The sequence below is a fragment of the Juglans microcarpa x Juglans regia genome, chromosome 4D (genome assembly GCF_004785595.1).
Source record: "Juglans microcarpa x Juglans regia isolate MS1-56 chromosome 4D, Jm3101_v1.0, whole genome shotgun sequence".
NCBI lineage: Eukaryota > Viridiplantae > Streptophyta > Magnoliopsida > Fagales > Juglandaceae > Juglans > Juglans microcarpa x Juglans regia.
This window is the reverse complement of record NC_054600.1, coordinates 26,317,437-26,329,975: the sequence shown is the minus strand read 5'-3', so window position 1 is coordinate 26,329,975 and position 12,539 is coordinate 26,317,437. Positions and strand designations below refer to the sequence as shown.

Below are 12,539 nucleotides of genomic sequence, written 5' to 3'. Positions count from 1 at the left end.
ACTTATGCATTTAATTTGGTCAAACTACTTTTTTTTTTTATTTGTATGACCTGGATCTGAGATTAATTAAACCAGAATATTCTATGATTTATTATTTATTCACCATCTTTAATGATGCTCACTCATATGATACATTTTTTATTAATTTCATAAATTAACAATCTATATAAAAAAATCGCTCGAGAAGATTCGAATTTTTCAGCTTTGAGTATCTTTATGGAATCATATTTATTTGATAAAAAAAATTTATTCATCATCTATTTTCTCATCATCACATGATATAACATTAGATGATAAGTTCACAAGTGAAAATAATAATTTCCAATCATCTAATATCACGTCATGGAATAATGAAAAGATGATGAGAATTGAGATTATAAGTAGCATTACTCTTCTTTTATTAAGTCATTGAGATTGTTGTTCACATTTGTTAACATAAAATATAAGTTTTGAATTCGAATTTTAATTCTACATTTTATCTCGTCTAATTAAATATTTTACGCGTTGGACTCATTTATTAAGAAAGTTTCATAAACACGTAAATGAGAATATTAAGATAAATATAAATAAATAATTTTTTTAATTTATCATTATTAACTTAAAATTTTTGAACAAGTATTGATTTGACAACGTTCTACCAAGTACTTTTTTTTTTCTCATTATATGAATCCGTTGATTTCTCACATAACGGTACGAAACTTCGTACTTTTCAGTGAATGTCAAAAATATTTTTACATCATAATTAAGTTTTATTTCATACGAAATATTTTCGTACATTTTGTAGGGCTATTTTTTAGTGAGTCCTCTCGTTTCTATTGAATCTCAATCATGTCCACTAGTCACTAAAACGAAAATAGAGTTATACTATTTAAAACATTTGTTAATTTGTCTATAAAAGTAATACGTCATCCAAGGGTTTAAGATTTTTATTGCTTAAATTTAAAAGTACAAGTAGAATTCCGAGTCATACCATTAATAAGAGTCAAATGTTTATTATTTTATAGAAATGAAAGGTTAAAATATAATCCTTACAATCCATCATAGAAATATTATTAAAATAAGAGTTTTACTATTCATCACCCTCACACACCACTCACCACACTTTTTTTTTAATTTTTTATTTATTTTATTCTTTTTAAACTTATTGAATTATTCTACCCATCATTCATATACCGCACATTTGATAAGAGAAAAAATAAAATAAAATAAAAACATGGTGTGTGAGATGATGAATAAAATTTGACTATTTTAGATATTATGATTATCAGCAAGAATAGATTATAGATAGATAAAGCATCAGTCCAAATATCTTTCTAATCTTTAAAAGATCATTTATGACTGATTACGTAGTTCAGATTAGATATTTTGAAAAAGTTAAATTATTTATTATATTTTATGTAAGAATTTAAAAAAATTATAAATTATATAAGATAAAATGTGATAGTTTGATTTGGTGTAACAAAACCAGCCCATTCATCTTTAAATTATCAAACATCATTATTGATATACCTATTTATACCGTTAATACTAATATAATATTATTTTTTATTATAAACTTTATTATTTATAATTATAATTATACATTTTAAATGATTTTATAAACTAATTATTTAAATATAAAAATCACTTAAAACATATTCGCCGATATTATTTTTGCCAGCATTAACAGACTGCGTCAAATGAATCTTCACTTTGTCGTTCAGGTGTCTTAACTCCATGGAATCCTGAAAGTCAATCTTGTTGGCCGTGAATCCAAGTAAAAGTTAAAACCCTATCACTATGCAATACAGAAGAGTAGCAAGAACCAAAAGATGAAGAAAAGGACGAGTGAAAGACAAACTAAATTCATTTAATCGTAGAAGCGAGCACCAGTGGTTGGCTATCCGTTCTAATTTTATATGCAGACAAATCAATCAGAGCATCTGACAGCAGTTGTGCAAAGTGACAGGCACAAGCCCCCCATTTTAGATCCCCCCTAAAAAACTAATATTTATTGCTGATTCCATCGCTAAACAACAAATACATTAACAAAGCTATTATACTACTAATACCACGCCATTGGAATTCAATTCAGCAAACAGCAGCATCATGTATTGATTGCATCAGTGGTGATAGAGATCTCTCCGCCCCTAAAACGCTTGGCTGTTAGTTGACTTTCAGGGCCCAAGAGCCAGCCTCTGCGTGCGTGTGCAAGTGTGTGTGTGGGGTCGCCCTTTTGGAGAGAGAATCTTCTTCTCTAACTATGGCCAGGAGTCATAAAAGACTGTGAATCACGCAGATTGTACTGCGAGCGAATAACTTGGGGGGAAAAAAGGGTTGTGTCGTGTCTTGTGGAGGAAATATCATATAAGAGCCAGGCTGTTAAGAGTTCGGTGGAGATGATATCACAAAGTGCAAGGCTCCTGAGAGCTTTTGTGAGTTCCGTTGTTTCCCATGTTGCTGTCTCTGAGTCCTGAGACAGTTTTTTCTTGGGGTATTCCAGGAAAAGTGTAAGAGTGAAGAGAAAATAAACAAATAAACCAACCCAACTCAAGAATCTCCTAGAATCTTTACATGGTATGGAGTTCTTATACTTATCCTTTTCCCTTTCTCTTGTTTTCTTTTCTTGTATTTCATCTGCTTTTGTGTTTTGAGTCGTAAAACTAGCTCGGTTCTGATTTCTTGAAACGCTATTTTATTTTTTAATCTATTGATGGAAATGAATATTGGGATTTTTCTTTTGTTGAAAAATTGAATCTCGAAGAATCTATGCAGAGTGAGTTTTCATTTAACTCGAACTTTCAGGATATGGGGCTTCTCTGCTAGTTTTAACTTATTCTTTTTTGTGTTCGGCTTTTGATTAGTGAAGTTTCTTGGTCTCCATTCTCTGAGAAAAAAAACTTGTTGGTTATTTCTCCTCTAAATTCTAATTGTCCGTCTTGTTTGACTATGTTTCACCAATTTGAACAGAGTAGTGTTTGAAGTTTGAACTTGGAAGAGTGGAGACTAGAGAATCCCCACAACTCCCTCAATTGGATATTCTACCTCCTTTAGATAATTTGCGGAACCTCGAACTTCTAAAATTCAGAGGAATAAAATCTCAAAGCAGTGGGGTTTTGAAGAAGGATCAGAATGGAAGATGGCGTTTTATCACCCGGTACCATGCTGGATGCTCTGCCCGATTCAGGTATGGATTTGGACTTCATGGACAATCTCTTTTTCGATGGATTCTGGCTGGAAGCGACAGATGGATCTGAATTCCTTCATCAGAGTCCCTCTAGTTCCGGTGCCCTCTTAGTCCCTTCATTTGAATGGCCTACTTTGGAGGTTAATGGCAACTTGAGAGCCAACCCATCCCAAAAGGACAATGGATCACAGGAAAGAAGTTTGGTCAATGCCATATCTCTCGAACAGAATATGATTAATGTTGCTGGGTGGTCTCGTGAATCAGAAAATAATGTAATTGAAGGTTCTGAACGGGGCACGAGGTGGTGGATTGCTCCCAGCGGGAATCCAGGTTGTACTATTTCTGTAGCACAGAGATTAATCAAGGCAGTTGAGTACCTTAGAGAACTAACAAGAAATAAAGATGTTCTTATACAGATATGGGTGCCTGTGAATAGAGGGGGTAGACGTGTTCTAACAACCAGTGATCAGCCTTACTCTCTTTATTCCAGCTGTCCAAGGCTTGCAAGATACCGGGACATTTCTGGGAAGTTTCATTTCTCAGCCGAGGAGGATTCTAAGGAGTCGGTGGGATTACCTGGTCGAGTTTTCTTGGGTAAGGTTCCCGAGTGGACGCCTGATGTTCGATTCTTTAGAAGTGATGAGTACCCAAGAGTTGGTCATGCTCAAGAGTTTAATATTTGTGGAACTCTTGCCCTTCCAATCTTTGAACAAGGTAGTAGGACTTGCTTGGGAGTTATTGAGGTTGTGATGACTACACAGCAGATCAAGATTCGTCCTGAGCTTGAAAGTGTCCGTGAGGCACTTGAGGTCTGTTTTCTTCCCTTTTTTCCTCTTCAGAATTTTGTGTTCTTGTTGTGATCTCCACATGAAATTCTATCCATCTTCTTGTGAAAGTATATTGGAATTTCCTAGGGAATCGTAATATTTTGTAATACTAACTATGTGCAGAAGAACTTTACCAATGCAATTCTGATATAAGTTCTTTAAGGACGAAAATGTGAAGAAGACTGCAGAACTCACTAGAAGATACAGGACAGCTTAAGTAGTGATCTTTGGTTTAGCTGTGGAGATATCTTGTTTAGCTATGCCCAGTAAATAAGGACTTGTGTATTCTGTTGAGGTCGTGGCATTTAGGAACTTAAATCTAAAATTTGATCTACACTTATGGTTGCAGATGAGTAAAATCTAGGAATGAGTTTGTATTCAATGGTGAATATCAGTGACTTGTCTCGTGTTGGCCATCTCCAGGAGAGAACTGTACTGTTACTTATTGTCTTCATTTGTGTTGTATTCTCTAAACCAAAGATAGATCTCAATCTGAAACTACAGATAGATTATAGCTTCTCTTGTATAATTAACTGGTTTTTATGCTTAATGTGCAAGTTCAATGCAGAACTCACATTACTGTTTTTTCTGATTGGAGCAACTTGTTAATTTGCAGGCTGTTGATCTTAGGGGTTCTGATGCTTTGAGCACTGATAATGTGAAGGTACCGGATAATTGTTGCAAAAGGAAATTAGTTAATAGAAATATCCATTTTTTTTAATGTCATTGTTGGGGTTCTCTTTAGCAGGCATGCAACACGGCCTACCAAGCTGCATTACCTGAGATTCAAGAGGTTTTGAGATCTGCTTGTGAGACACATAGCTTGCCCTTAGCTCAAACTTGGGTTCCGTGCATTCAACAAGGTAAAGAGGGCTGCCGGCACTCCGATGACAACTATGTGGATTGTGTTTCCACAGTGGATCATGCTTGCATTGTAGCTGATCCCAATATGCTGGGTTTTCACGAGGCTTGCTCTGAGCATCACTTGTTAAAGGGTCAAGGCATTGTTGGGGGAGCATTTAGGACTAATCAACCATGTTTCTCAACTGATATAACATCATTTAGCAAGACAGAGTACCCTCTGTCTCACCATGCAAGGGTGTTTGGATTGCATGCTGCTGTTGCAATACATCTGCGCAGCATCCACACTGGTACAGCTGACTTTGTTTTGGAGTTCTTCTTGCCCGTGAATTGCACTGATCCTGAAGAGCAAAAGAATATGCTCAGTTCATTGTCCATTATTATACAACAGGTTTGCCAGAGTTTACGGGTTGTAACAGATAAGGAGCTACAGGAGGATACTTATTTGCCTGTTAATGGCAAACCCGGTACAGAAGATATGTTACATGAGAAGTCCAGAGAGTTTTGGCCATGTCAACCGGATTCTAGTCTAAAACGAAATGTTGAATTTGGTGAAGAGTGTTCTGCATATGACGAGGGTAGCTTCCCAAGTATGGGTATGGGTATGGGTATGGGTAAAGCAGGAGAGAAAAGACGCACCAAGGCGGAGAAAAACATCACCTTGGAAGTTCTTCGGCAATATTTTGCTGGCAGTCTAAAAGATGCTGCAAAGAGTATTGGAGGTAAAGCTTCATTGCAACTGAAGCTATATTTCATTTTGAAGCTTTATTGTGGGTGACTTAAAATGTTAGAACAAAATACCAAACCAAAAAATAAAAAAAGAAGTACCACTTATCCTCAATAATGATATGAATTTAACCCAATAAGGGAGAAGCAAGATGGAAGGCACTATGAATCTGTTCTGCACCTGTCCTAGGTAAGAGGTCTGTTGCATAAGTTGTGTGTTTGGATACAACAAAGTAACTTCTCCCATATATAGAATCACTAGTATTAGGTTTGTTGGCAGTTGCATTGCTCAATACTTTATTGGTGTTTCAGAATTCTAGATATTTTCCCCCCTTTAAGGTAGGTTGTGTCAACAAATTCCACTATCAGTCTCGAGTTTGACATTTTTAACCATTATTTACTTCCAGTATGTCCAACGACTTTGAAAAGAATCTGCCGACAACGTGGGATTAAACGGTGGCCTTCTCGAAAAATTAAGAAGGTTGGTCACTCCTTACAGAAACTCCAACTTGTAATCGACTCGGTCCAGGGTGCATCTGGTGCTTTTCAAATAAATCCCTTGTACACAAACTTCACAGAGCTAGCCTCTCCAAAATTATCTGGAACCTGCTCATTTACAGCTTCAAAGCTCAGTGATCACCTGCAGCCATCAAGCGTAAAGGCTGAGGGTGAGTTTTTCAGCCCTGAAGCTGTAGCGTCAAAATCACCCTCCTCATGCAGTCAGACTTCGACATCAAGTCAGTGTTGTTCCAGTGGGGCACAGCAACATCCTCCTATGTGTAACGTTGGTGGTTGTGAAGTGGTTGGAGAAAACCACGGTGATGGTGTGCTAAAGAGGATCAGTAGTGAAGCAGAGATCCAGGCCACAAATCAAGGAACAAAGCTCCTTTCAAGATCCCAGAGCCATAAATCTCTCAATGCCAAGAACCTTACATCCTCACCGAAAAATAGTGCTCGGGTATTTCAACAAGGATTTGCTCAGAAAGTAAAAGTCACATATGGAGAAGAGAAAGTCCGTTTTCGCATGCAAAACAATTGGAGTTACACAGATTTATTGCTAGAGATTGCCAGGCGATACAATATTGAAGACATGAGTAGATTTTATATCAAGTACTTGGATGATGATGCCGAGTGGATCTTATTAACATGTGATGCTGATTGGGAGGAATGTATTGATGTCTGCCAATCATCACATAGCCACACTATCAAACTCTCCCTCCAAGTTTCTCAGCATCATTTGGGAAAGTCTTTAGGCATCAGCGGCCCTTCTTGATTGTAAAATGCCTGAGTAGTCATGACAAGGTCTGCAGAATTTCAAGTTCAAAATGGAAGTTTCTCATCATTAGTTAGCAAATTCCTTAGACTACAGTAACCAACCTTCATTGTAAAATGATCCGAGTATGATGATGAGGTCTTCGGAAATTCCAGTACACGATGGTTCCAATCCTTACAGTAATTTTGGGCTGGTGACTAGAATTAGTGGCCATAGAATGCCCGGAGGGAAGGGGTGGGCGAGGGAGGGAGGGGGGGGGGGGGGGGGGTGGTGTTGGGGTTGGAAGCAGTGAATCTTGATTGTTCACCGTGAGCCACAACAGCTGTGGTATCTTAATAAGATACCTCAAGAGTCAAGACTCAAAATCATAGCATATCCTCGGTAATGTAGCATGTAGAATCAAACATTCTTCTTTTTTCTCTACCGAGAAAAGGAAACTTAAATGTTTTCTCTTTACCAGTTGATGAGTTATTGTATATTGTAATGGGATGGTGTACTAGTCGAGAATTGAAATGAAAGTGAAATCTTTGTCTGTTTTGGGAAATGTAGACGGATGTAAGTGGAAAGTCTATCCCCTCCCCCCACTTTTTTCTCCACTCATTCTTACTTTTTAAAGTCTCCATGTTGCAGGTGAACATTTTGTACGTGTAAGAACATGGAATGTGACCTGACAAGTGGTACACCTGGAGTGTAACTTGAACTCATATATATTTGTTTTCACTCTTACGTCAACCCCTTCAATTATGCAGTATAGTGTAGGTGGGTCTGCCCTTTCAAGAAACAACTGCTGATGCTGATTAGCATTTTGCTTTCTGGGTCTCTTGGCTACCTTTTGTTTCCATTCAAAGCCACTTCTTAAAGAAGACCCATAATTTGATTGGTTGGTTGGTTGGTATGATATTAGACACGGCAGTTTGCAGTTGGGTACTCATGAAAGTGATCTTCCAAGCCTGATTACACTGTCTTAGATCTTACAAATAACATAAAATAATGCTCACACGTCGTCAGAGTGCACTGCCTCACGCATACACCATTTGTTTACACAGTGCTGGAACTGCTCAATTTTCATGATTCCGTCATCTTTTTGTCTGTTTAAAATGGGTCAATTCATTTTTTGGCAAAGGAATGGGCTAACGGTATGAGTATAGATTTTCAAGATGAGAATTTTGGAGGGAGACGTTTTCGTGGCCTTGTGTGTACGGATAAATGGGGTCTTCCCTGTATTAGGCGCTAGTGTCTTTCTGATTGTATTGATGGCTTTCCTCCGTCTTAGTGAGGTTTTTTAATAAAATTTGGGACTTCTTTTGCCTCTTTTAAAAAAAAAAAAGGGTCAATTCATTTGAGCTTTGAACTTTGGATGGGTCAAATAAGTGCAGGAGATCTTGAATAGAATATGAGGACCAGCTGTTCGTTTAGTCTCACGAAACTTTTACTATCTCCAAGGAAAACTAAAATGGTCCAGCAACTGGAATCTGCCTCTACTTATAAAAAACGTACCCAAAGGGCATCATTGATTTAAACCACTTATCCATAGTTGCAAGAATGACCTAATCAACATTAAACCCCAATCATCAGAAACTAATGTTGAGATTATGAAGAAATATTAATCCGAATTTGCCCGCGGTGCTCCGCCATGGAGGGCATAAATATATGATTATTAAAACTAATTACAATCACACAAGTCCACGGCACCAACTTAGAAAGGATATAGAACAACTTGAAACTGAGAGAGAGAGAGAGACAGAGAGAGAGAGAGAATTAAACTCACAATTAAACTCATTCTTTCAATGTTCATTTCTGAATTCTTTAATCAATGTTATAACAATTTTTTTTTCTTGTTCATCTTAATTGTATATCAAGAAGTGCTCTAATGGCAGTCTGGATCAGTGCACGTCACCACCATGAGCCGTACAGAAAAGAACCTATCAACCTTGATGGACCAAAAGCCAAACAAAAGTTACGGATTTCTCTTTCCATAGCTCACATTACTAAAGTGACATGAAGGAAGGCAAAGTTCGATGCCTTTTTGTCCCCTTTTCTTTTTCAAACGTTGTACACTACGTGTCAGAAGCACTGGAGATATGTTTTTGCACCAATGATACATGCAATTTCAGTACAAAAGAGAAGAATATTAACCAACAAAAGGTCTGCCTATAGCTATGATGAAGAAGACGTATCATCTAGCTGCTCCAAAAGGGTTGTTATTTTCATACTAGTATCTGAGAAATGAAAAATTCGATATTGGTGGTGACATTGTAACATCACCACCAAGATCGTTATTCAACATATTTGATCATTCTAACTTGCACTATCACATTCTTGATGCCTATATCTACAATAATGTAAAGGCTACCAGTTCCCATTCCCGCTCACGTGTTAGGCGAGAGCTCGGCTTAAAAGTTTATATTACTGATTGCCCATCCAGAAATTCCTCTAATTCGAACCCTGCTGTTGTATCATTGCCTAATAAGGATCCGAACTTAACTCATGCACATGCCCAAACAGTTCCAAGTGCAGTCAAGATACACGTTCCATCATCCCCCTAACCCAAATCACCAAGATCATCAATCTTTTGTTCCATAAGTTCCCCATCATTCACCCAAGTATGGGGCCAAGGAAATGAAAATGGAACCATGGCCTCCAAACCTAGTACTAAGTGTACGCAGAGGCATCGTCCCGTGTAATGTAGTTTCATACTAAGTGTGCTACTTGTCTATATAAACAAGTGTAGAGGTGTATTATGAAATTAGCAATTACCTATAAGAAAAATTTTCCAATTTTTACTGTTTTTCTTTCTTAAATCATGATTGCATATTAAGGGTGAACTTGAACATACTCAAGACAAAGTAGCACACCAAGGAATTGCACCACAAACGTGGATGATAAGGTCTTAAAGGTTTCTTGGGAAAAATAAATGTGCGAGGGAAATAAAAAAGATACTCTAGGTGAAACACCACGAGGAGATTATTGTACCAAAAGTTGAATTAGCTGTATAAGTTGCAGAAAACATTAATGAAAATAATTTTTTTCCCCTGAAAATGATAGTTGGGTACAGAGGGGGAAGACAAGAAATTATGTTTCTGTCCATTCAAATTCTACAGAATTCATTCACCAGTAATCTTTGCAGGAACACAAACCATTAGTGAACCTGTGAAACCTATTGACATCTCTTAGAATAATCTCTCTCCCAAATATCTCTGAAGCAAACTTCATAACTGTATGACAATCGCCGCAAGTCCTCAGATTCTTTTTTATTATAATTGGAGCCCCAGCTGGAAGGGCCAGTAGCCCAAGTGCAAGGGCAAGTTTCTCGCTGTGATACCATAAGCTTTGCTCTTTGTATCCTTCCACACTGTTAACTGCAAATTGCGTTTCAGGCTTATAACCTTTCCTAATCACCAACTCCTCCAACTTTCTCAACATCTCATATATCTCGTCTGTCCTAGAATGTGATCTGTCATGCACTGTAAACACAGATGTAATGTTCTTAACATCAATCCAGCTACATCCTGGTTCCTTTCTTACTCCATTGACCCCCATCGACCTCCTAACCTCATCAGCTTCCTCAATCATCCCTTTCCGTGTGAGCATATTAGCAAGCAGCACATAATTCCCCGGATTGTCTGGTTCCAACTCAAAAAGTCTCTTCGCAATCTCTCTTCCTATTTCAAGATTGCCATAATTCCTACAAGCCCCAAGCAAGGCTCCCAAAACCGATGAGTCAGGTTTGATTGGCATTGACTCAATAAACCCCTTAGCTTCTTCCAACTTACCGACACGACCAAGCAAGTCAACCATGCAGGCATAGTGTTCAGGCCCAGGATTCATGCCATGAACCTCAGTCATGGAAGAAAAGTAAACAAATCCTTCTTCGACATGACCAGCATGGCTACAAGCTGATAGAACAGATACAAACGAAATGTAATCAGGTTCAATTCCCTTCCCAAGCATTTCCTCAAACAACTCAATGGCTTGGTTTGCACAGCCATGTTGTTGGCAAGCAGCAATCATCGCTGTCCAACAAACCACATTTCGTTCCTGAATCTCTTTGAACACGCGATTGGCATCAACCAAGCTCCCACTTTTTGCATACATTGTAATCAATGAGCTTGCAATGCATGCATTGTTCATAAAACCTGTTTTTATGGTCTGATCATGGATCAAAGCGCCTTGATTAAGTGCTGAAAGACTAGCAGAAGCATGAAGGACAGAAGAGTATGTAGCCTCATCAGGTGCTATACCTTCCGTCCTCATGAACCAAAAATATCTGCAAGCCTCCTCAAATTTACCACTGTGGACACACCCCGTTATCATCACATTCCATGCAACAACATCTCTGTCTCCTATGGTCTTGAACAACTCAAGAGCATCACCAAACAATCCACATTTACAGTACATATCCATTAATGAGTTATTCACGTAAGTCAATGCTACCAAGCCATGCTTGAAAGCAATTCCATGAACTTGTCTCCCAAATTCCAAGCAGCCCATATTAGCACAAGCACTCAGCACACCCGAGCAACTCACTTCATCAGGACCATCCGAAACCTGCCTACGAACTTCCCTGAAAATTTCAACTGCCCGATAATATAACTTTTTCTGCAAGAACCCAACAATCATAGAATTCCAAGAAACAAGGTTTCTATCAGGCATTTCAGCAAACACTCTCTCCGCTGAGGTCATATCAGTACACTTTGCATACATGTCAACCAGTGCAGTGCCAACAAATATATCGGTTTGGAACCCATGTTTCCAAATTAAACAGTGCATTTGTTCACCATGTTCGACCGTCATGGAGTCAGCACAAGCAGGCAAGATGGCAGAGAAGGTAAAGTGGTTTGGATAAATACCAGTGCTCCTCATTTTGTTGAAAAACGTCAAGGCCTTAAAGGGTTTACTAAAGCGGGATAACTGGGTAATAAGAGAGGTCCAAATGACAACGTTTTTAAACCCAGCATGGTTAGTTGAGAATAGCAGTATGCTTCGGTTGATGTTACCACATTTAGCATACAAGTTGAGGAGGTTGTTAAAGAGGAAAGGGAGACAAGTGTAGTTGTTCGTGATGATCTGGGTGTGAATTTGGGTGGTATGTTTGAGGTTCTTGGAGTGCAGAGTGGCGTTTAGGAGATTGTTGAGATGAGTGGAACGATGGGTTGATGATGTTTGGCGGTACGATTGGTGGGAGAGCTTGAGAGGAGATGGAGTGGAGTGGAAGATTGCGTCGATTTTATTGGATTTTAGACGGAATGGAACTTTCATAATAAGACTACAGAGTGAATGAGGGCCGCATTGCATGAGATCAGTTCAGGGCAGGGCTCTACACACCTTATTAGACAAATTTTGGACATGGCTCGTTTGTCTGGAATAAGTTGAGATGATTTTATATAAGTTGAATAAAATATTATTTTTTTAATATTATTAGTTTAATGCAAAACAAAACTAATGAGTTGAGAAGCATAAGGACAAATGAAGGTCCAAATTGCTTCATTTCAAAACATGAGGCCATTGAAAACAGTTAAAAATCGTGTACCTAAATAAGAGGGATGGAGGAATTGGGTTATCCGGACCTGTCCCGCCTGTGCAATGGGCCGGGCGGGCAGATTAAAAAGGAAAAAGGTAAAGTGGGTAGGTGTGTGTATCCCAGTGGTCTTGCTCGAGTTGTATGAGACTCGATTTTAACTATTTG

The 12,539-nt window shown here is 38.2% G+C and overlaps 2 protein-coding genes across 6 annotated transcripts; one reads left to right on the top strand and one right to left on the bottom strand.

Moving 5' to 3' along the window:
• The first annotated feature begins 1,885 nt into the window (after positions 1-1,885).
• LOC121259953 (protein NLP2) lies at positions 1,886-7,397 on the top strand. Of its 5 annotated transcripts, none has more exons than XM_041161790.1 (5): positions 1,886-2,556; positions 2,955-3,975; positions 4,610-4,657; positions 4,739-5,576; positions 5,988-7,397. In XM_041161790.1, the coding sequence occupies exons 2-5, from the start codon at positions 3,112-3,114 to the stop codon at positions 6,851-6,853; spliced, it is 2,616 nt and encodes an 871-aa protein (XP_041017724.1). In that variant the 5' UTR covers positions 1,886-2,556; positions 2,955-3,111; the 3' UTR covers positions 6,854-7,397. The 5 variants fall into 5 exon arrangements, with proteins under 5 accessions (XP_041017724.1, XP_041017721.1, XP_041017726.1 ...); XM_041161787.1 differs by having other exon boundaries at positions 2,950-3,975; XM_041161792.1 differs by having other exon boundaries at positions 1,889-2,556; positions 2,950-3,975; positions 4,742-5,576.
• A 2,398-nt stretch (positions 7,398-9,795) lies between these two features.
• LOC121259963 (pentatricopeptide repeat-containing protein At5g40410, mitochondrial-like) lies at positions 9,796-12,179 on the bottom strand. The gene has a single exon (XM_041161804.1). The coding sequence runs from the start codon at positions 12,146-12,148 to the stop codon at positions 9,962-9,964; it is 2,187 nt and encodes a 728-aa protein (XP_041017738.1). The 5' UTR covers positions 12,149-12,179; the 3' UTR covers positions 9,796-9,961.
• Positions 12,180-12,539: the final 360 nt, after the last annotated feature.